Genomic DNA, 22,000 nt, shown 5'->3' with positions numbered 1-22,000 from the left:
AACCTGCTCCAGAGCTGTCTCCTTTGTGTTCAGACACAAATTTCAATAAAGCCTTGTTTGGAATTGTCTGGGCTGTTGTCAGTTTCCATTGCATGAGAACTTAAAAATTGGGTTTCTGAAATAAACTTGAAGTTTACCAGTAGGATATATGAGCATAGTAATTATTTGATGTGTGTGTTATAAATGGAGATCATCAGAAAAATAAACACAATGCAATTTTTTTACACACACTTTACACTTAGGGCCATAAAACTGAGGATCTAAAGGAAGTAACCAATTATAAAATAAACTACAAGGAGTTACAATGTATTGTAATTGCTTGAGAACTCACTCAGTAGAGCACATGCCTAACCATAGGAAAGGTCCTGGACTCAATCCCTAAAACCACACTGAGAACACGAGAACAGCACAAGGGATAGCTCCAATGATAAAGTGGTTCTGTTGTATCTCTTCTCTGCCTTCTCCTCTTGCCTAGCTCTTTCTCAAAAAATAAAGAGAAACCTGGTTTGGAGAGGCTACTCAGTGGTGGAGTTGCACATGGCATGAGGTCCCAGCATGGGGGTTGGGGGGGGAGATGCAACATAAACCCTTATGGTAGGAGTGGGGAAACTTTTTTCCTTCCAAAGGATATTTGGATATTTATAACTCCTATAGTTGACCATATAAAATTATGAGCTTAAGTATTAGCACTTAAGGCAAGGCAGTGGTACACCTAGTAGAGTATAAATGTCACCATTCTCAAAGACCCAAGTTTAAGCCCTTGTCCCCACCGGAAGGAGGAAAGTTTGACAAGCTGTGAAGCAATGCTGCAGGTTATCTCTCTTTCTCTCTGATATTCTACCTGCCCCTCTGTCTCAATTTCTCTCTGTCTTATCAAATAATTAAATGAGAAAAAAGTAAAATAAATATTTTTAATTATCATTCAGCATTGTCATGGATAAACAGTATCTGCATTATGTGTTCAGAAAAAAGTGATTTCACAAGAAATATATATGATTGGTGAGCTGGACAGCCCCACCATGACTTGGAGAATACATAATAACAATTATGAATTACATTTAGAAACAAACAAACAAAACCCACTTGGACATATAACAATCGACTATTCTGTGGCTTTACTATGTATAGGGAACAGGAGACTTACTACTGGGGAAGACTGAATAGTTAAAGAGTATAAATAGGCTAATATTTAAAACTTTTCTTTACAGGAAATTTAGACCAAGCCTTTTAATAGATGAGGTTATAGATACACATAGTGAATTTCCCACATTCAGGCTTGTTAGAGACAGAACTCAGATGAAGATACAGTTTTCAATTCTATGTTTTCACGGCCAATAATTATTATTCCTATAATTTATAGTGCAAAGTTAGCAAAGCACTCTCTATTGCACATCCACTACAGAGTATATTGGATAAACATGATTTCAAGAACACACTAGACAGCATATCTTTTGTAGTGCCTGGCTCATTAGTTATAAGTCATCATTTGTAGCCAATTCCTGAAAACTTATACCTACCTACTAAAACATAACTAAACTGTGGAATGACTCTTGGAGTAATTTGGGGTCTACTTTGACTTACTGCATGCATTTTAAAGTTCTAAAAGCTCATTATACCCACTGCATAAATAAAAGCTTGTCTCTTTCTGAGTAATTTCGACTCAGTGTGCTTCTTCTTTGTGAAAGAAAAATGTGATTTATTAAGCAGATCCAGGGCAATTAAAGAAACGACATCCTTGGAATATAAAAGAATAGTTAAGGTCATATATTTCTAGTTGGTACTCAAAGGGGCATGGAGTCCAGTATTAGCATGGCAGAAAATCCAAAAAAGGGAAAAAGCTAAAGAATAGAACAGCAGCATGCCAATAAACCCAATTTGTGTAAATCATAAAACAGTTTTATATAAAGAAGCTTACACAGAGCAAACAAACTAACTCAGCTGCTGCATGTTTCCACATTGTGCATGTGAGTTGACAAGGCTGGATATTTGGGACTAAAAACCACTCAAATTTCACAAATTTAGAATATCTAGTAGCTGAAGATTCACATTCTAATCAAAATGTAACTGGAGTATGAAAAAGGATCAAAAATTGCAATACTTATTAGTTACTTTTTTAATAACCTATCTTCGATTTCTTTTTAAAAATTTTTAAAAATTATCTTTATTTATTGTAAAGAGACAGCCAGAAATCAAGAGGGTGATAGAGAGGGAGAGAGACAGAGAGATACCGGCAGCACTACTTCACCATTCGCAAAGTTTTCCTCCTCCAGGTGGGGACCTGGGGCTCAAACCTGGGTCTTTGAGCATTTAATACCTGCGCTCAACCAGGTCCGCCACCACCCGGCCCCTTAGTTACTTTCTTTTTATGGCTCACCACTAGCATATGAAGTGTCAGGGATTGAACTCCAGGTCTCCTGTATACAAGCCTTATGTTCTACCATTGAGCTATTTCTCTGACCCTAATGGCTGCAATATGCTAAGAGTGGTGTGCTTTGATAGAACTTAGGCCATTTAACAGTCCCAACAGTTTTATTAAATATGCAAAGTGTCCTCATTTCACAGGTAGGAAATACTTCAGAAGGCACATCCATCTAAACAGAGAGAGGCTGCCAAAATTTGAACTCAATAAAACTTCCTAACACTATGCTTTTTCTGTTTTCAGATGACACGTAAAGACATTCCTGAAGGCAGAATGCCAGAGTAAAACTTTCTTCTTTTACAGACTAGTAAATGGACATCAGTAGTGACTTATGGGTAGTTATAGAGAGAAGTAAATATCAGGACTGAGCCTGATGTTTTAGAATCAAATTAATATTTTTACATTTAAAACTGACACAGGCAGGAAGTCAGAGGATAGTAGCAATGGTAGTAAAATGTGCAATATGCGATAAATACATAAAGCATGTATTCCTAAGTATATGTCTATAAAATATTGTGAGAACTCATATACAAGAAGTGAGATGGAGGTCTGGGTGGTGGAACATTCAGTTGAGTGCACAAGATACAATGAGCAAGGACCCAGTTCATGCGCCCAGTCCCTGCTTGCTGGGGGTTGGGGAAATCTTCACAAATGCAAGTATCTCTCTCCCTCTCTACATCCCTTCTTTTTTCATTTTTTAAAAAATTTCATATTTATTTATTGCATAGAGGCAGGCAGAAATCAAGAGGAAAGGGGGTGATAGAGAGGAAAATTCACAGAGACACCTGAAACACTGCTTCACGACTCATGAAGCTTTCCCCCTGCAAGTGGGAACTTTGGGGCTCAAACCCAGGTCCCTACACATTGTAGCATGTGTGCTCAATGAGGTGCACCATCACACCAGCTCTTGTGCACTTTAATGTGTACCATGACTCCTCTATCCCTCCTACTCTTCTAAATTTATCTCTGTGCTGTAAAATTAAAAATGATAACTAAATATATGGTTTTAAAAATCCTCAAAAAGGAAGTAAGATGATATTTGTAAAGTTCTTAGAAATTATGTGACTCTCAAGGGAAGCAACATGGTATAGATCACCTTCATGATACTCATCTTCCCCATTTCCCATATTCAATGGCTTAGTAATAGTCACAAAAATTTTAGTTCCCAAAGAGGCACACAAGAATATAAAGTCCCTGTATTTCTGACAATAGAAAGCTCACTGAGGAGAAATCCCAAGTGTGCCTCAAGACAGTCAGAATTAGTAAACAAGTCACACCACTGGCATTGCTTGCCAAGGAAGAATTACCAACAGAACCAGCATAGTAAAAAAGGCATCTCTCCCTTCTTTAAAACCTCCCTTCTCCAAGCCTCACCTCTGGAAGATCCAGAAATAGGAGAGGAAAAATGGATCTTTTCTTATTCTGTACTATACATTTTTTAGCTGTGAACATGATTAGAGAATAAACGAGTCCTCATACAAAAAAATTTATGTTATAAGGGAGCGATGTTAAAATTTGACTAGAGCTAACTTTGACAACTGAAGTAAATAGGAAAGCTATACAAGGTACCCAAGATGTCATCATGTAATTAAAAGGAGATCCAATGAATAAAGTGTTGTTGAGTTTGCTCAGTTAAATTTCTAAAGGATAAAGTCCAAATGCTTTCTCAGACCTTTCAGGATCCTTCATGCGATCTCCCCACTCACTTCTCTAGCTTCCTGTTCAATAATCTCCTTGCAGGCATACAAACTAACAGGGTTCCTCTTGTATCACACATGATTCTACTACCCACACTTACTAATCTCTGCTGTAGCATCTATTTCCTACCAACTCCTACATTTGACCCATTTCCACTGAGGATTCAGAACAAGGACTAAGAATATCTCTTTCAATCCTGTATCACCAGATTCTAACAGACACCTAGAATAAAGAAAATTAACAATAATGTGTGCACGAATACATATGTGTGTAAAAAAAAAATATATGCAATAACTACAAATGGTACATAACAGCTATCAGCAGAGGCAGATGGTATAAAGTATCTTACAGCAAAACAGTTCATGTAAACTGTAATCTTTCAAATCACAAGTTTAAAGTGCTTGTGTGTCTATATAACCATATTAAAATAATCAAAGTAGGCTATCATCACACATAGTAGTTATATTTTTAAATAATATGAAACATATGAATGGTCAAGTAATAGTAAACCATATGGTAACAAGAGGTCTACTATGTTCTAAAGTTGTACTTACAATTTGGTGGAGTGGGAGACTGGGTATAAAAACCTATTGGCAGGCTGGGGAGACAGCAAAATGGTTATGCAAAAAGACTCTCATGCCTGAGGCTCTGATCTCCCAGGTTCAATCCCCAGCCCCACCATAAGCCAGAGCTGAACAGTGCTCTGGTCTAAAAAAAAAACTATTGGCTTTATTTTTCATTTCCCATAGTATTATAAAATCCAGTTCATGTGAACTTTCTATTTCACTAAATTCAACAAACTCTTCCAATTTGTGTTTAAATATTTTTCTTACTGTGTAGCTACTTGTCTTATTTTTCTTCCTCCACTAAATTATTTTCCTAGAAACCTTCTTCAATACAGGTATCATCGGCTCACATCCCTCACCTACCATCAAATCCTTTAATTCTTCAAGGAACATCATTATACTGCTTAAAAACTGAGAAATTTTGCTAGTAGTCTCCCCATCTCATCAAAAATTTGTGAATAAACACTGATTATACTTTGCGTATTCTGGCTCCCAACACTGTGTCAGACAGTGTTCTATACTTAGTAAGTATTGCTGAAATGAACAAACGCAACTCTTGCCTTCTAGTATCTCCGAATACACTAAAAAGAAAGGCATGCAAAGATTTTTATAATCCAGTGTGCAATGTCATAAAAATGTGTGCGCACCATATGGTAGAACACAAGAACAAAAAACACTGACTTTACTTGGAGTAGCCTAGAAAGTCATCAGTGAATATGCAATTTGGCCTTGGAAAAAAAGAAAAAGAAAAAAAAAAAGGTCTCCAGTTGGCAAAGGAGAAAGGATGCTTAGCGAGAACAGGGAAAAACATTTACAAGGCCAGAGAGCTGTTGAAGATAATGACATATTTGAGAACAGTGAGAAGTTCGTGGCAATCTTTAAAAATAAAAGCCTCACTGATTATTATGATGCCTTCCAGCTACTGCCCTGTCTTGCCTCCTCTCCTCAACTATGCTGCTTAAAAATGTTGCCTCCACTCTTTCTCCATCTCCTCACCTCCCACATGTTTCAGCCCACTGCAATCTGGTTGCTTTTACCACTATCAGCAAATATCTCCTTGTTCTTTATCTAATGACACTTTTAAATCCTTTTCTTGGCTTTACTATACATAAAATATAATACTGTTGATCTCTCACTGCTTTTGCAAAACTCTCCTGCATTGGCATGAAAATTGCATTCTCCCGTTGTTATAGGAAAATCCTTTGCAAGGGATCTGAGACTTTCTATATCTGCCAACAACCTATGTCATATCTCCTGGAAAATGTATGGGAGCGGAGCGGCACCTATCATTCTAAAGGCATAGAAAAGGTAGGTCCCACTCCTGTAACCCAGAGGAAAAAAAGTAATTTCTACAATTTTTGTTTTTACTAATGTAATTTTATTTATTTATTTGGATAGAGACAAGAGAAATTTAAAGGAAAAGGATAGATAGAGAGGGAGAGAGAAAAAGAGAAACACTTGCAGAACTACTTCAGCACTTTTGAAACTTCCCCCCCCTGCAGGTGTAGATGGGAGGCTTGTACCAGGTCATTGTGCATTGCAACAAGTGAGCTCTTCCAGAGGCACCACTACTCAGTCCCTCAGTTTTTATTTTACTAAGTAGTTCAAGTTCAGACATCACAATTATTTATTTTATACAAAATAAGAGGGAGGCTGTAAAGGATAACCCCACCTACCTCCAAAGAAATACAAACCTATAACTGGAGTTTATACTAAGGATAACAAGACTTCTTACCAAAGGATGTTAAAGGAGGAAGTTACCTACGTACCTCTTATATGAAATTTTTATCCCACCCCTAGAGACGTTTATACTATGGACTAAGCTTATGCGTTCACCCAATTATCAACTGAATCATACCACCTACAGTATACAGAATTCAACCTTGACAGAAGCTGTACTTGATACATATACCTGATTATTATATACATCAGAGTCTCTGCCATATCATTCTATTCTTTAATTGTGACAGATGTAAATGTTTATTTTTTCTCAACCTCCTCTTAAGTCTTATATAGCTTCATACATTCTTGGGTTTCTGTAAGAGTATGATGACCACACTAACCTCTTTCCTTTCACAAATCCATGTAAGCTTATGTTTTCAAACACCATCAACTCATTCCCCAAGTCATCTGAACTACAAGTCTTTTTCTTGAGTTTCAGGACTATGCCATCTACAGTTAAATCTCACAAAAGAAGTTTAGCCTGATATATCCAAAGAATAAAACACCTCTAAACACCAAGACAAAAGTGAACAAATCCAGCCCCATGTCCCACATTCAGTGAATGGTACTATCTTCCCTGCCCCCACCATTCTCTCAAAACTTAGTCCTGCAATTTTCCTCCAACCTCCATTATCAAAAGGTTATGTATTCTTGTCCACTCTCCTACAGGGAGATCTTGTAAATCTCTTTAATTCTTTTGTTTTCAGTTCTTCTACCCTGGCCTATCCTACCATTATTTCTTTCATGGACTACAACAGTTTACAGCCAAGTTTCTCAGATTTCTCCATCTCCCTTCCTTTAACACAAACTGTTCGATTTCATAAGATCTGATTTTATTGAAAGAACAATAATACCCCAACTTTCCACCAATCCAGAGATGTCTTTTTGCTGCCCTCAGTCTAAAATCAGATACATTAATTTCTAAAGCTGAAGACTTGTGTTTCACAATTAGTAATAATGATTCCAAATAACAAGTTTAATAAAAACTCCCAGTGATTAAAACTTTAGTGATACTTTACACTTGCAGTAATATTATTTAAAAATTAAGAAAAAAATTCATAAAGTTTAATTTCCACTCTTCTAAACTGTCAGTAAACACCCAATAATCAACTTATATATGTCAGTTTTACTTCTGACATAGTTTTGTCAGATTTATACCTATTACAATTTCTGATAAGGGATAACAGATACTGGGCTGCAGGAAAAGAAATGACATATTTTTCTATACAAAAGTGATCATGACTTTTTTTCTATCCCAGTATTTATACTGTCAGGTTTTTCCTAATAACAAATTTTCTAAATTTCCCTGGGAATATCCCAGGGAATTCAGGGGAATCTAAGACAGCACTCTTAACATTTTCGTAAGTACAAAAAAGCATTAGCTAAGGGGACAAAATATGATCAATAAGCCAAGGCCAAAACTCATCTAAAAGGCCAGTAGTATCATAATGGTTTAACAGTAAACTCTGGATCAGAAACAATAAAATGATTTTAAAGTTTCTATTGTTCAAATTCCTCCTCTAATAGTGCTGCAATCAATAATAATCAATAATTTAAACCGATTTTAGTCTAGATTTAGATGCATCTAGGTTTAAATGCAGAACAGCTAGAATATGCATACCCAGTGCAAATGTTTGGGAAAAACTAATATGGGAAATTTTACCCTATATAGAAACCATGGATAAAAGAATCTCAATCTCTCTCTCTCTCTCTCTCCACATACACGCACACACACACACACACACACACACACACACACAAACACACGCACGCACGCATGCACACACACTGAATGCATTATCAACTGAACACAATTGACATCATCAAGTGTTAGCTACTAGTACATCGCAAAGTTTAATTACCTTTTTATTCAAGAATTTTTTTAAATGTTGAAATAAAAGATTTTTAACTTAATTTTAGACATTGTAATTAGAATCTTTAATTATAATTTAGATCTGTAGCTTTCTTTGGATAATTACACTGGCTAATGATTCTGAGATTGCAGTTGGTGTGTGTGCACATTGCTGTGTCTGTACGTGTGTTCCTTCGGTTCTTAATTCTTTTTGCTATGCTGCTTTTTCCTCTCAGGCTAATGTCACAACAAATCTACATCACTGAAGTGAACAGAAGTACTTAGGGGGTTAGATCTTGCTACTAAGTAAGCATACTGCATACTGAAATAAAATTAAATTCATTCTTTGTTTTTATTCTCTTTAGCAAATACTTTACTTAAGATGTGAATGGAGTCTTCCTACTAAGGATTTTGGGTCAGAGACAAAGAAGAACAAATAGAAAATGAAAGATCATAGCACTGAAGTTTCCTTCAGTGCAGTGCGAGTTGGGCTATACCCTAGGTTTAGCACATGACAAAACAGAAAACAATCCACATGAGTTATTTTGCCAGCCCACTTCCTAGTCATTTTTATGTGTGGCTGATGAGTGTTCTTTCCTTCACCATCAAACTCTTTTCTTAATGTCACAGTAGAGTTTCATTTCTTTTTTGTTTGTTTTGTTATTGCTGCCAAGGTTATCTCTGGGGCTCATGGCTGGTACTTACTGTGAATCCACCACTCTCAGTGGTCTTTTTTTTCCTTTAAAATTTTTTTTTTCATATTACAGGGAAAAGTTGAGAGGGGAAGGAAGATAGAGATATAAAGAGAAAGTTAGATAGCATGAGACCTCCTTCACCACTGATGACCCTCCTGCAGGTAGGGAGCAGGGGCTAGAACCTAGGTCCCTGTGCATGGTAATGTGTTCCCTTAACCAGGTACACCACTGCCTGACCCCCAAATTTCATTTCTTGACCTGGATATTTATACATTAATATAACATAAACTCAGTCTCTCCCTTATTGTCCTTAGCATTGCTTTGCAGTGAGTATAAATCACAACATATGACCAGCAGAAAGATGGTCTCATTCCTCTTCACAAAAATCTATACTTTTTAACTGAACATCATCTCTCTTAATATAAATATAATACTAGTAAGCATGTGTTTACTCCATTTACAATGATATATAACCTATTCAATTTTTATTCCCTCTAGCTTTACCTTTATTCTCTATATTTGGATAAATATCAAACAGTACTTACTGTATAACCAAACCATTGAGTATTACTCGAAAACCCTCCACATAGCACACATTACAGTGTATGCCAACTACTGGGGTATTACCTCTCAACTCCAGATCAACACTCCTTTCCCTTTTGTAGCACATGAGAAACAACCCATAAATATCATTCCTTTGTCAGCTCACATGATATTGGGCTTTATCAGTAGAGGATATTGGAGAGGTATGGCAATGTTTCATGCAAGAGACTTTTTTCTTTCTAGTTCTCTTCCTAGTTCTGGTGCCCTGCCATTCTTTAACACAGATCAAAGAAATGACAAGCAGTAAGTTTTCAGGCCCCAGGCAGGATACTCCTATGCACTACTTTTAATGTAAACCTTCACAGTTTTCTTCACTACTAACTCCTCTCCAGTGAAATTCTATCAGCTTAAGGGAGGTGCACTATCATAGTTCCTTCTTTGTCCACCATGGTTCACCCCTAACAACAGTGTTTTTTCTGCATTTGTTCATTCTAGATAGCCTACAGTTATTTTACTTCTTATTCATTACCAGCTTATTGTTTTAAATATTTATATTATTTCCCTTCTTTGAATTAGCCTCATAGGTCTACTCCATGAACTGGAATGTGATAACAAAGTATGTGCCTATTTAATGGTTTTCAATTAACCAAACATGTTCAAAACTCACACTAACAAATCCAAGGAAAGAGGGTGAATGAAAAGAAACAAAGTAGAAAATAGGACATGATCAAAAACAATTCTGTAGAATTAGGTAAATGCATCTTAAACTTGCTAATTTTTAAGTTCCTTTCAAAGTTTCAAAGCTTTTAGGATTTATAAAAATAAATGTTTCCTAGCAAAGGTCTGAAATAAATCTTATGCAGAAAAACTTGCTAAATGGTCACTTTCTACTTTCTTTTTTGGGGGGCTGGGGGACTGTGGTTTATCTTTTTTTTTAATTGATAAAATGTTTTATAAGATTGCATCTACCTCAGAAGTTCAGTTTCATTTCTCTGAAAATTAAGTATTAGCACTCCTCTTTTACTTACTGAGGTATAGCTGTAAACAAATATAGATGTATAAAATACTTAAGTATCATGGTAACTGAACTTAAGTATATGCAATGTGAAAAGATCATGGCAGCCCAGATAATTAACATGTATCTCTACTACTCACACATTGTTATTTTGATAAGAATATTAAAGTTCCACTCAGTGAATTTCGATGTTTACAATACAATAAATATCACCAACCTAGTCACTATGTTTTACTTAAAGTGTCAGATTTACTCAACCTGTAGGGTAATGTATATATTACTATCCCCATGCCCCACTATCTAGCAGCCATTTTTATCTACTCACTGTTTCTATGAAGAATTTGACTTTCTAGATATTCCCCTAAAGGAATGGCAGAGATGTCTCATCTGCTCCTGCCTAGCCCAACCTGAGTTAATATTTATGAGTGTCAAAAAAAAAAAAAAGGTAAAATCTGTTGTTTTAGTTTTCTATAAAGCTTCTAAAGCTATCCATTATGTTTTCAGAATAAGGGAAGTAATTACGAGGAGATGACATGATGCAGGATAACACATAAGGAAGTGACAAGGGAATCTCCTCCAACTCAAACTCCTGGGTCAGATAGAAGGTGGATGAAATATTGTTTCAGCAAAAAACTGTACAAAAGGACCAGAGAAGTATCTCAAAAGTTCAAAGGGTAGGGCACCTTCCCTGCCATATATGTGATGCAGCTTCAAGCCCCAGAACCACCACATGGAGAGTGCTATGACACCAGTCAAGACTCTAATGCTGTGGTCTGGGTTTCTCTTTCCTCTTTCTCTGCTGGAATAAATAAGAAAGCACCCTGGAGTGGTGCATCTAAACATGAGAGAGAGAGGCCCTAGCTAAAAAAAAGAGAGAGAGAGAGAGAAAGAAAGAAGGCAAAGAAATCCTTTAACAGAGCAACAGTCTATAGAAAGAGGTGGCTGATTCCTAAAATACTACACTTAATAAGAAAATAAACTATGGTATTTCTAGTTCATCAGTCTCTTCTTACCTGACCAATTTTCACATCCATTTCATTTTAAAGAAAATAAATACAATTCTATGGAATTGCAGGACAGTCAAGATTCTAGGTGTTTGTTTACCAGAGTATTGCTCAGCTCTGGGATTTAGTGGTACCAGTGTTTAGAACCTCCAAACCTCAAGCATAAAAGTCTGTTGCATAAGCTAATGTGTAATCTCCGTGATGCCTTTTTGACTGTCTCATATGTTAAATGTTAAGTATTGTGCCTATCCATTTGGGGATGATAAATCACCCACATTGTTCAATGATGACAGAGACATTTCCATTTGTAAAACTGACCATTTCCTCATTCTGTAAGAAGTAGCTGTCTATGCAACTGTACAGACTTCACTTATGGAAGTTCATGTATTTGGGTAGATTAAACAGGCATGAGACAGTAAATAGTTCAATGACACTAAAAATATTTGTTTACTCAGAATCACCCCTTCCCACGAGAGGAAGCAAAAATACTCTTTAGTGAAAAACTCACCATATCTGTATCTGAGACAGGGCCAAAACTGGTCACGTAGATGTTAGTGTAGACTTCAGTAATACTGTCTGATATGAGAAAAAAAGAAATTGGATATAGATATTACATATGGGAACCAGAGAGAGAAAGAGAATTTCAATGTGGCAGTTATAGAAAGCTATATGATATTGAGAAATATTGCCTTTTACTTTCTCTTCTAGTTTCACAACCAATATTGTCATATTGCTTAATCATTTCATAGGTTCTCACAATCCCAAATGTAAAATGCCTAGACATAATATGATTTTTTTACTTATCAACCTTACCTGGTCACATCATTCTGTGTTATTTTAACATTTATCTATTTATATGTATTAGCAAAACATAAGTAGTGAGACCAGAGCACACCTATCTCTGACATATGGTGGAGGTCAGGATTGAACCTGGAGTCTCTGGAGGCTTCAAGCATGCAAGTCTTCTGCTGTAAAGCTGAGCTATCTCTGTGACCCCAAGGCATTCTCTTTTAAACATATTGTTCAGGGTTAACAGTTTCTTAGAATCTCCTGCAACTAATCTAATTTACCATTAATAGTGAAAACAAAATTTTGTCATCATGGTTACAATTTAATAGAGTCCTAAATTTTATCCTTAACTAAATATTATAAGTAGTATTTAATGATGGCAGAATTTTGTTTTAAGGACTGCAAATTAGTATATCTTCTCAATAAAGCATAAAATTATTAATCATTATAAACAAACATAATTCATGTTAATATGAAAATCTGGATTATTCAGTGATATGAAAATGAATGCGAATAACATAAATTAATCATAGTATATTACTTCCAAACAAACTTGCCTTTAAATATATTTAAAATGCCTGAATTGCTAATATTGGAGTTTAAAGTTATCTAATGATTTAATTGTAACACATTTATCAATCATATATATGTGTGTGTATATATATTGGTTTAGTAGAGTTCGGTACTTCTGGCTGACCTTTTCATTCTTTTTTATTTCATACACACAGAGAGAAAGTGATAGCACTACATAGCCATTCAAGGAAAATCCTCTGGTTCTTTCTACCATGCTCCCACATGACTCAGGGTTCAAATGTGAGTTTTGCACATGGTAAGGTGTGCACAGTACAGAGTGAGCTATTCCTCAATACTGTGATTCTGATCTTTAATTGGGAATAAGTGAATGGCGATATGAGAAATGTTCAAAGAAATTATCTGTAAAGCCTTTTTAATGCTCTTAAAAAAAGGAAGACATTAGTTTTCATTGTTGCAAACTTAAGATCTAGCCTGCTAATTATCCAATGTCCAAGTCTATACAAACAGTGAAAATGTATATTTAATATTATTTGAACAATAACTTGCTATCATGTAAGGGTAAATTAAGTGTAATATTATGATCACAGATCTGAAAATTAAGAGGATTTTGAAGTAACAGCAGGTTTTGAATGCTTGCTCTATAAATGACTGAAATACAATAATCTTCAGGACAAAACTATAAGATGGACTTTCCATTGTTATTCCAGGGTACATACATATACAGTAATATACAGGATGGTAAGGCAAGTACCCCATGATCGACACTCCACAGATTCAACAGTCAGGCTTTATAACCCAGAAATTCTGGCTCCTAAACCCATAGTGTAAACCAAAGCAGTCTACTACTATTTACAATAATCTGGAGAATTAAGAACATCTCATTAATTTTGTATTTTTATGTATTAAACACCACACATGAGCCTCATGCTTACTTTATATCTTTTTTTCCTTAAAATTCCTAACTAATTTTTAATAAAAGACCCACAAATTCATACTGAAGTGTGACTCACAATTGTATGGTCCTGGACCTGAATTATATGTGCTCTTAAATAAATCATAAAAATGGACATGTTTGTGAGCTTATTTGTACCAATGGAATCACGGAATCACCTTTACTCAATAAACTCAGTTTTAACTATTATAATTATTTATTTCAAATATTCTAGAGATAAGAAATTAAAATGTTAAAATAGTCTTCACCCAAACAGAGGTAAATAAAATGATTCTTCTTAGAAATTAAGAAAAGGTACAAATATATTAATTGTAAGCATATGAAGACTATCTACTAAATAGCAAAGGGAATTAAGAGTATGAAAAAGTATTCTCAGGACACAGTGGCCTCAGTGAGGTGCAAGCTAAGAATCTGCATAGATGAAAATAAGATTCCCCTCAAAGTTCTAAGTAGCAGGAGCAATACTTACAGAGGTAGAGCACAGATATGCAAAGTTACCTTAAATAAATGATTTCATGGTGTATTAACTTCATAAGCATAGCTAAAGTCTGTATGCAGGAGAGGGACATTCTCCTGTATGAAAGGTCAGAAGAAAAGAAAGAGAAGTGAAGGGAAGGGAAAAAAAAGAAGGAAAGGAAAAGAGGGGAAGGGGGGAAAGGAAAGGAAGGAAGGGAAGGAAGGGAGGGAAAAAGGAAGGAAGGAAGGGAGGAAAGGAAGGGGGATGGGAGGAAAGAACTGACTATAAATTCTCCAATAGCTATCTGAGATTGGCGAAGACATTGTTTATAATGAGACTTTGAGGGTTTCTGCATGAATGCATGCACAGAGCTGTAAACAAGGAAACAAAATTGTGAAATATGTTAGTGTGATGACTGTGAACTAACACAGTATTTAGTCCTCTATAGTAAAAGTATAGTGTTTGATTATGGTTGTCTGTCCAGAAGATAAGGGGAGGGAAAGAAGCAGCAAGGACATAGAAAGGAGAGGAGATTACAAGAATGTTGGTTATCTTCTAAGCCTGTGGTTCTGATATGGCAAAATCAAACCATCTCCTGGCTACATATTGTTTTCCCAGGTGAAATTAAAAATGGACTTGAATTGTGCTATTAATATCAGTCTCAGTTATTCTGATTCTAGGGTTTGATGTGTGTCATAGCATAAACAAATGTGCTGGCAACCTCAATCTCTCAAATCCTGACCTACAAAGGTAAGGTATGTAACACTCCAAAGTATGCTGACTCTAGGTTTTCACTCCGGCTTTATCACTTCTCTCCTTTTATAGTTGGTCCTCTGGTTTTAACTCTCAGTTTAAACATTTATCCTGAGAACAGTGTTACAATATCCATCCTATGTAAGATAAATATTATTTTCTTATTTCCACACTTTAAATTTTATACAGTTGTTTCCAGTTAGCTATTATTTATGTGAATTAATATTTTTAACTCTGTTTGCTTCTTGCTGGGCCTGTCTCCCCAAACAGAATTTAAATCAGTTAAAATAAAGAACTGTTACCTGTGTTCACTTGCTAAACTACCATGGTTTAGCATAATGTCTGCCACATATTAGGTGCTTTATGTTTGAATAAAACAACTTATCTAATTCTAATTCTATTCTAATATATTCTAATTTGATATCTTATCTAATTCTACTCTTTATCTAGGATGCATATCATTTCCCAAAATAGGACATCTTCATTAAAAATGGCTTTGAGTAATCATTGATACTCGTAAAGAGAATGTACTATTATCCATGATGGCAAAGTACAAACTACTCATTCGTAGAGGAAGGCCAGGTTGAGAAAAAGAAAAGAATATTTAAAGAAAGTACTTACTCACCAGAAGCTAAAATTTAACTGTCATGTAGTAAATGGATTTATAAGAGAAGCAACCACTATGAGTCACCTCAAAGTAACTGTTTATAAGCTGAATTCCTTACTTTAGAAATGTCAACATATAATAAGGAAAAGGAAAAGTATTTTCTATATATATATTTTTCCAATGACGAAGCCATCAGATTGATAATAGGTCCTCCAGTCAATAATATAAGGCTTGCCTGTGATAAACAGAGTCAAAAACATGATCCTTAGAAACAAATGTCAATTCAGCATAGCAACCATCATTGCAGAGAAAAAGGTGAACTGTCCTACAAAGGGGAACTGAGAGAACTTCTAATGCCTTTCCAGTATTTTCTTCTTAAAAAACTGATCTTAATCTATTTTGGCAAAAATCTTAAAATTTGATGGAACTGGTAATTGAGTAAGCCACTTTATTCTCTGTACTTAGCTAAATATTTGAAATACTTCTTAGGAAATAATAAATGTTCCCAAAGGATGTTCAAAGTGAACATCATATTAGCATTTTCAAGGAGAATTTAAGCATCATGTAATTTGTCTCCATTGTGTAATACAACATAGAATCATAACCAATTATCAAAGTATTTTTCAAATAGTTCATAAGCCTAGCTAAACTTGCAGAAAAGTAAGGTATTTCCTTGTAAAAAAGACAGAGGTGGGCTGGCAAGATGGCTCATATAGGTGGGAACCTGTCTGTCCACATATGTAAGGTATGTTCAAGCCCAGCTGCTACAGCACTGTGGGAAAGGAAACTTTAGTGCTGTGGTGACTTTCTCTTTCTTCTTCTGTCTCTGACTCTATCTGAAATTTAAAAAATTGCAGTGGTAAAATCCCAGAGACAACAACAAAATAAAACCCAGAGACTATATAAAAAAAGACCTGAGGTGGTATAACAATGAGACTATTTTTTTCCCTGCGTCTACATAGTAACAGGATCCCATAAGGGCTTTGATTTGGATAATGTTATGTTCAAGGACATTTTGTTAAAATTTTATGTATAGGGGGGTTGGGCTGTAGCGCAGCGGGTTAAGCGCAGGTGGCACAAAGCACAAGGACCGGCATAAGGATCCCGGTTCGAACCCCAGCTCCCCACCTGCAGGGGAGTTGCTTCACAGGCGGTGAAGCAGGTCTGTAGGTGTCTATCTTTCTCTCCTCCTCTCTGTCTTCCCCTCCTCTCTCCATTTCTCTCTGTCCTATCCAACAACGACAACAACAATAATAACTACAACAATAAAACAACAAGGGCAACAAAATGGAATAAGTAAATAAAATAAATATAAGAAAAAAAAATTTTATGTATATTTGATGTAGTGGATGAGCTGAATCAGAAATTAAGTACAATATATCTTACTTGGAAGATGTAGTCGTTAGAAAATAAAAGAAGAAAAGTAACATTGAGAATAAGATTTTTTTAAGAAAGGATTCTTAATTACATTTCAATGAAGTATTTATTAAGTGATAGTATTAAATTATAGTGAAATAATACCCCACTCCTTTCTTTCTTTCCTTTTTTTTTTTTTTTTTTTGTTTTAACCCATAGAGGATCTTTAGAATCTGGACATGAAATATAAAAGGATTGAGAAAGAAATGGTTGATAAGGACAGAAGGGTACTATTTTCTTAAAAGTATGTCAAAAAATGTCTGAATGTCTGAACTGTGTAGGTATAGAATATATTAACAATGCAATTTTCTAAGGAAAAAAAATAGCATTTACCAAGTGTAAAATCCTGTATTTTTGCTAATTCTTTTTATGAATAATGGTGGGCAATTGAAATTATGCCTCTGAATCACGCTGGCTTCATTGGCTCTTCATGGGTTCATCATGCTCTTCAACCCAACTAAGTATAAAGTTGATCTTTCTAGTATTTCTTCAAAGGCCCACTCTACCATCCTATTGAAAAATCTCAACCATGACATTTTCTCTCTGATTCTCTATGTTGGTTTATTTATTCACTATGTTTACTATTGGACATCTATAGTTGCAAGATTTGAAAGAAAAAAAAAAACTGCTGTAAGTGATATCTAAGTTTAGGTTAATTAAAAAAAAAAATCTAGTGGTCAGGGGGTTTTTTCATAGTTAGAATAAGGAACTTATGTATGTAAGGCTTCTAGGTTTTATCCACAGCGTTGCATATACCAGAGCAGTGTTCTAGTGCTTTCTTTCTCCTCTCTGTTTCTCATAAAAATACAAGAAACTAGGGAACAAAATATAATAAATATTTGGTTCTTCATTTGCACTAGTAATATTTTATACACATGAATATAGCTACCATATAAAATTAATTGAACCTTTGTATCATTACAGTTCTGTTACTGCTAATCTACATTATTCTCTTTGGCAAGATATGAACTACGGTTTTTCAGAAAATAAAACATTGGCACAGAACAAGCCCTGAAATAGTGCACAGTTTTAATAAGTCTGCTCAATAAGTAAATAATTATTATTATTGTTCTCACAGTAATTTACATACACACTTTCTGCTATCATAATGGAGTTTACTATACTCCAATACGGAGGGATCTGAAGGAGGCCAGGTGATGATGCACCTGGTTGAACACAAGTTACATTGTATAAGGATCCGGGTCCCAATCTGCCAGGGGGAAAGCTTCACAAGTGGTGAAGCAGTGCTGCAGGTGTCTCTCTCCCTATTCCCCCCTTCCTCTCAATTTCTGGTTATCTCTATCCAATAAATAAATAACTATAGTAAAAAAAATAATAAAAAGAAAGAGAGATGATATAAGAAGCAAATAAGTACAGCATGCGTCTGGAGCACCAGAAACTCTTGATTGTAAATGAAGAACATATACTCATAAGTTTAATCTTTTTATATTACTAAGTCTAGTACCTTAACATATGTAGACAACTTCTAGCATAACTTTACTGCTTTCCTATATCTTGTGCTATTTTATTAATGGATGCTTTGGTAATTATAATTGAATGTCTGAATTCAAAACTATCAAGCTTGTATTTTTCCTAATTTTTTCCAATTCACTGTAGCTAACTTTGTCAAAGAATAAAATATTGGTTTAATTCATTTTTCTCCTTTTTCCTATTCTCTATTTCGTTAACTTTATTTTTCCTTGTTATTTCTTTTTATATGTGGTTTGGATTTTATTTGCTCTTCTTTCTCAATGTAATATTAGACTTGATTTGGGATCACCTCATATAATGCAAACATTGATAGATATAAATTCTTTCTACTCCTTATGACAACAGTAGGTAAAAGTTTGCTTTATTGGTAGGTTGTTGGAGAATAGGGCCCACTGTGCCAGGAAGTCCAGGCCATTGTTTCCATGGGGTTAGAGAGAGCTGACCCCCTACTCTCCCTTTAGGGAGAGAGAAGGGCAGGTTCCCCTGACCTCTTGAACTAATGATGGATGGCTTCCCCCGAAAGAGGGCTGCATTTCTGCACATGCCTCTCTTCTCCCCTTAAAACAAAGGCCATGAATTACTGTACATTGTGTTTGGCCTAACTTGAAAGCCACCACATACATTTCTGCTCAACTGCTCCTCTTCCTCCTCCCTCTTCCTCTGAAGTGCCTGTAATTTATCCTGAGGTGCTTGAAAATCACCCCGGGGAAATATGCATTGTGAAGCTTGTGATCAAACCTTGTATGGTAGGTAATTCTTCATTTGTGATCAAATAGTTTATAGGTCAACATGCTGCGATGCATTGTGTTGCTCTGTGCTTGGTTAATGATTACCTTGACCTTCTACCTGGGCAATGGGTGTATGTACTTGCTTTCTCTCTCAAATAAACGAATCTCCCTCTGAGGCTTTTCCCAGGGTTGACTGAGTATTTGTCTCCCTACATAAGTCACCCTCAACACACTGAGCTGTTCCAGGAGCCGCAGAGGCCACTCTTGACCTCCGTCTCCCAATGGCAGGGAGATGGGCTGGATCCAGGGGTGAGCCTGCAGCAAGTTATTTCATACACCTCTTCCTTTGTTTCATTTTTGCCATGCATACTATAAATATTTACATCCAAAATCTATCAATGCCATATTAATTCTTGGCTTAATTTAAATAAAACAGAATATGTGTTGTAAACAAAAATGTTTATATTGTCATTCATATTCAACTGTATATTTAATTTTGTTGCTATTTTTTATCCATTTGTGCAGACTCAAGTTATTATATACAGTTGCTTATTTCAGCTTAAAAAAATAATTTCAGAATTGAGGACGGTAGATTTGTCTGCTAGTGACAAATAATATCAGTTTTTATTTAATTGGCAATGTATTTATTTTTCTATTTTTCCAATTAGATACTGTTTTTTTCACAAGAAAACATTTCCACATTTCCGCAAGAGGGTATCAATATACCCCACTCATTTATTTTCCCTACTAAAGTACAGCTTTTCCACATATATAATCTTGGTTGAGGGTGGGGGGTAGATAGCATACTGGTTATGCAAAGAGCTTTTCATGCTTGAGGCTCCAAAGTCCCAGGTTTAATCTCTCACACTATCATAAACCAGAGCTGAGCAGTGCTCTGGTAAAATAAAATAAAATCTTGGTTTGAATGTTCTTCATTTAGTATTTTAAATATGATATACACCTTTTTCTTATTTCTGATGAGAAATTACCTGTGTGTATGACTAAATATTCCTTTATATAAGCAATTTCTTTGCTGCTTTTAATATTTTTTGTCTTTCCAAACTATGATACATTCCTGAGTATCTCTTAGAACATTTTCTTTGATTTCATTTATTTTCTCGGATCTATAAATTCCAAGACTAATATTTGTCATCAAAATTGAGGCATTTTTAACTATAATTTAGCAGCTGTTCCTTTCTATTTTCTCCTTCACAAAACTTCTATTTTCTCAGTATGTTTGCTTAAATACCAGAGAACTTTGAGATGACGTCCATTTTCCTTATACCAGTTTTTCTCTTGTCTTCCCAGGCTGCATAATCTCAGCTAGCTTTTTACAGATATGCTGATTTTTCTGAATATTCAGTTTTTCTTTCAAGCCCTCACAATAAATTATCTATTTTAGATATTTTAATTTCATAATTTCTATGCAGGTTTTTAAACACATACCACTAGAAATGTCCTCTTGTGGTGAAACACTCTTCTTATAAGGCTTTCTCCACCATCTGAGAAGAAGGCCTGTTTTTCTATGCTTCATGTACTATTTTTTTTAAGGGGTTAAGGCTTTACAGTGCAGTCATTGATAAATGAGTACAGTTTCATTATGCAGCAGGGCTCCACAGTTCTCTTCCAACCCGTTTCCCTCCTCTCCTCCAAGAGTCCTTTGTTCTGATGTTATCCACTATGCCCAGTAGAAGTTTCATTTTCTGTTCTCCCTCTTCTCCCTCCCTGTCCCTACTTATTACATTCCACCTACACAACATATAATATATAACATAACAACCAAAAATACATAAAGGACTTTAAAAAAAATCCCAATTAGAAAATAAGGTGAGGACAAGGTCAGAAACTTCACTGACCAAGCGATTCAGAGGGCCAACAAACATATGAAAAGAAGCCCTTTCAGTTACACCAGTTCCTGTACTAAATAGGAATGGATATGGGCCCTAGGTCAGACAGATGGGGGTTATAGTTAATGATATATATATATATTTTTTTTTCCCACATCTGGGAGCTACTCTCTGCCCTGATACAGCTTTCTAGTCCTATTCCCAATTTGACACTATCTTCCCAGATTATACCTTCTGCTCACCTACCTGCATGTCAGCTTTTGGGCTTGGGCAAAAATTAGCAAAGTAATGGGTCCCTTGGAATACACCTAAAATAGGCTTCCTAGATTCTTCCAACATGAAGACCCCAAATCTCATCTCCTCTATTCTTGTCTTAAGGTTTCTGACTATAAAACAATTTGTTTTGCTTTATATCTTAGTGCTTTTTAGCCACCAAGTTACAGATGGTTACCATGATGCCAACCTGGCTGCTCTGGAACCCCACCTCCCCAGGGCCCTACACCACTTGGGAAAGATAAACAGACTTAGGGTATGAACTGACCTGTCAATGCCCATATCCAGCAGAGAAGTCATTACAGAATCCAGACCTCCCACTATATATACGTGTGTGTGTGTAATATAATTTTTATTTATAAAAAGGAAACACTGACAAAACCATAGGATAAGAGGGGTACAAATCCACACAGTTTCCACCACCAGAACTCCGTATCCCATTCCCTCCTCTGATAGCTTTCCTATTCTTTATCCCTCTGGCAGTATGGACCCAAGGTCATTACGGGGTGCAGAAGGTGGAAGGTCTGGTTTCTGTAATTGCTTCCCCACTGAACATGGACGTTGACAGGTCCTGTTCCCCATAAAGATTTTTGGTCCACACTCCCAGAAGGAAAAAGAATAGGGAGCCTTCCAGGGGAT

At 35.6% G+C, this 22,000-nt stretch overlaps 1 protein-coding gene across 2 annotated transcripts in view; it reads right to left on the bottom strand.

Moving 5' to 3' along the window:
* GABRA2 (gamma-aminobutyric acid type A receptor subunit alpha2) overlaps positions 1-22,000 on the bottom strand; it is a 142,569-nt gene that overhangs the window by 54,704 nt on the left and 65,865 nt on the right. For both annotated transcript variants that reach the window (XM_007539676.3, XM_060188103.1), the window contains exon 4: positions 12,023-12,090. In XM_007539676.3, the coding sequence (XP_007539738.2) occupies positions 12,023-12,090 (68 nt within the window). The remainder of the gene's footprint in view (positions 1-12,022; positions 12,091-22,000) is intronic.

The sequence above is a fragment of the Erinaceus europaeus genome, chromosome 3 (genome assembly GCF_950295315.1).
Source record: "Erinaceus europaeus chromosome 3, mEriEur2.1, whole genome shotgun sequence".
Taxonomy (NCBI): domain Eukaryota; kingdom Metazoa; phylum Chordata; class Mammalia; order Eulipotyphla; family Erinaceidae; genus Erinaceus; species Erinaceus europaeus.
Note: the sequence above shows the minus strand (reverse complement) of the source record. Positions and strands in the feature narration are given on the sequence as shown.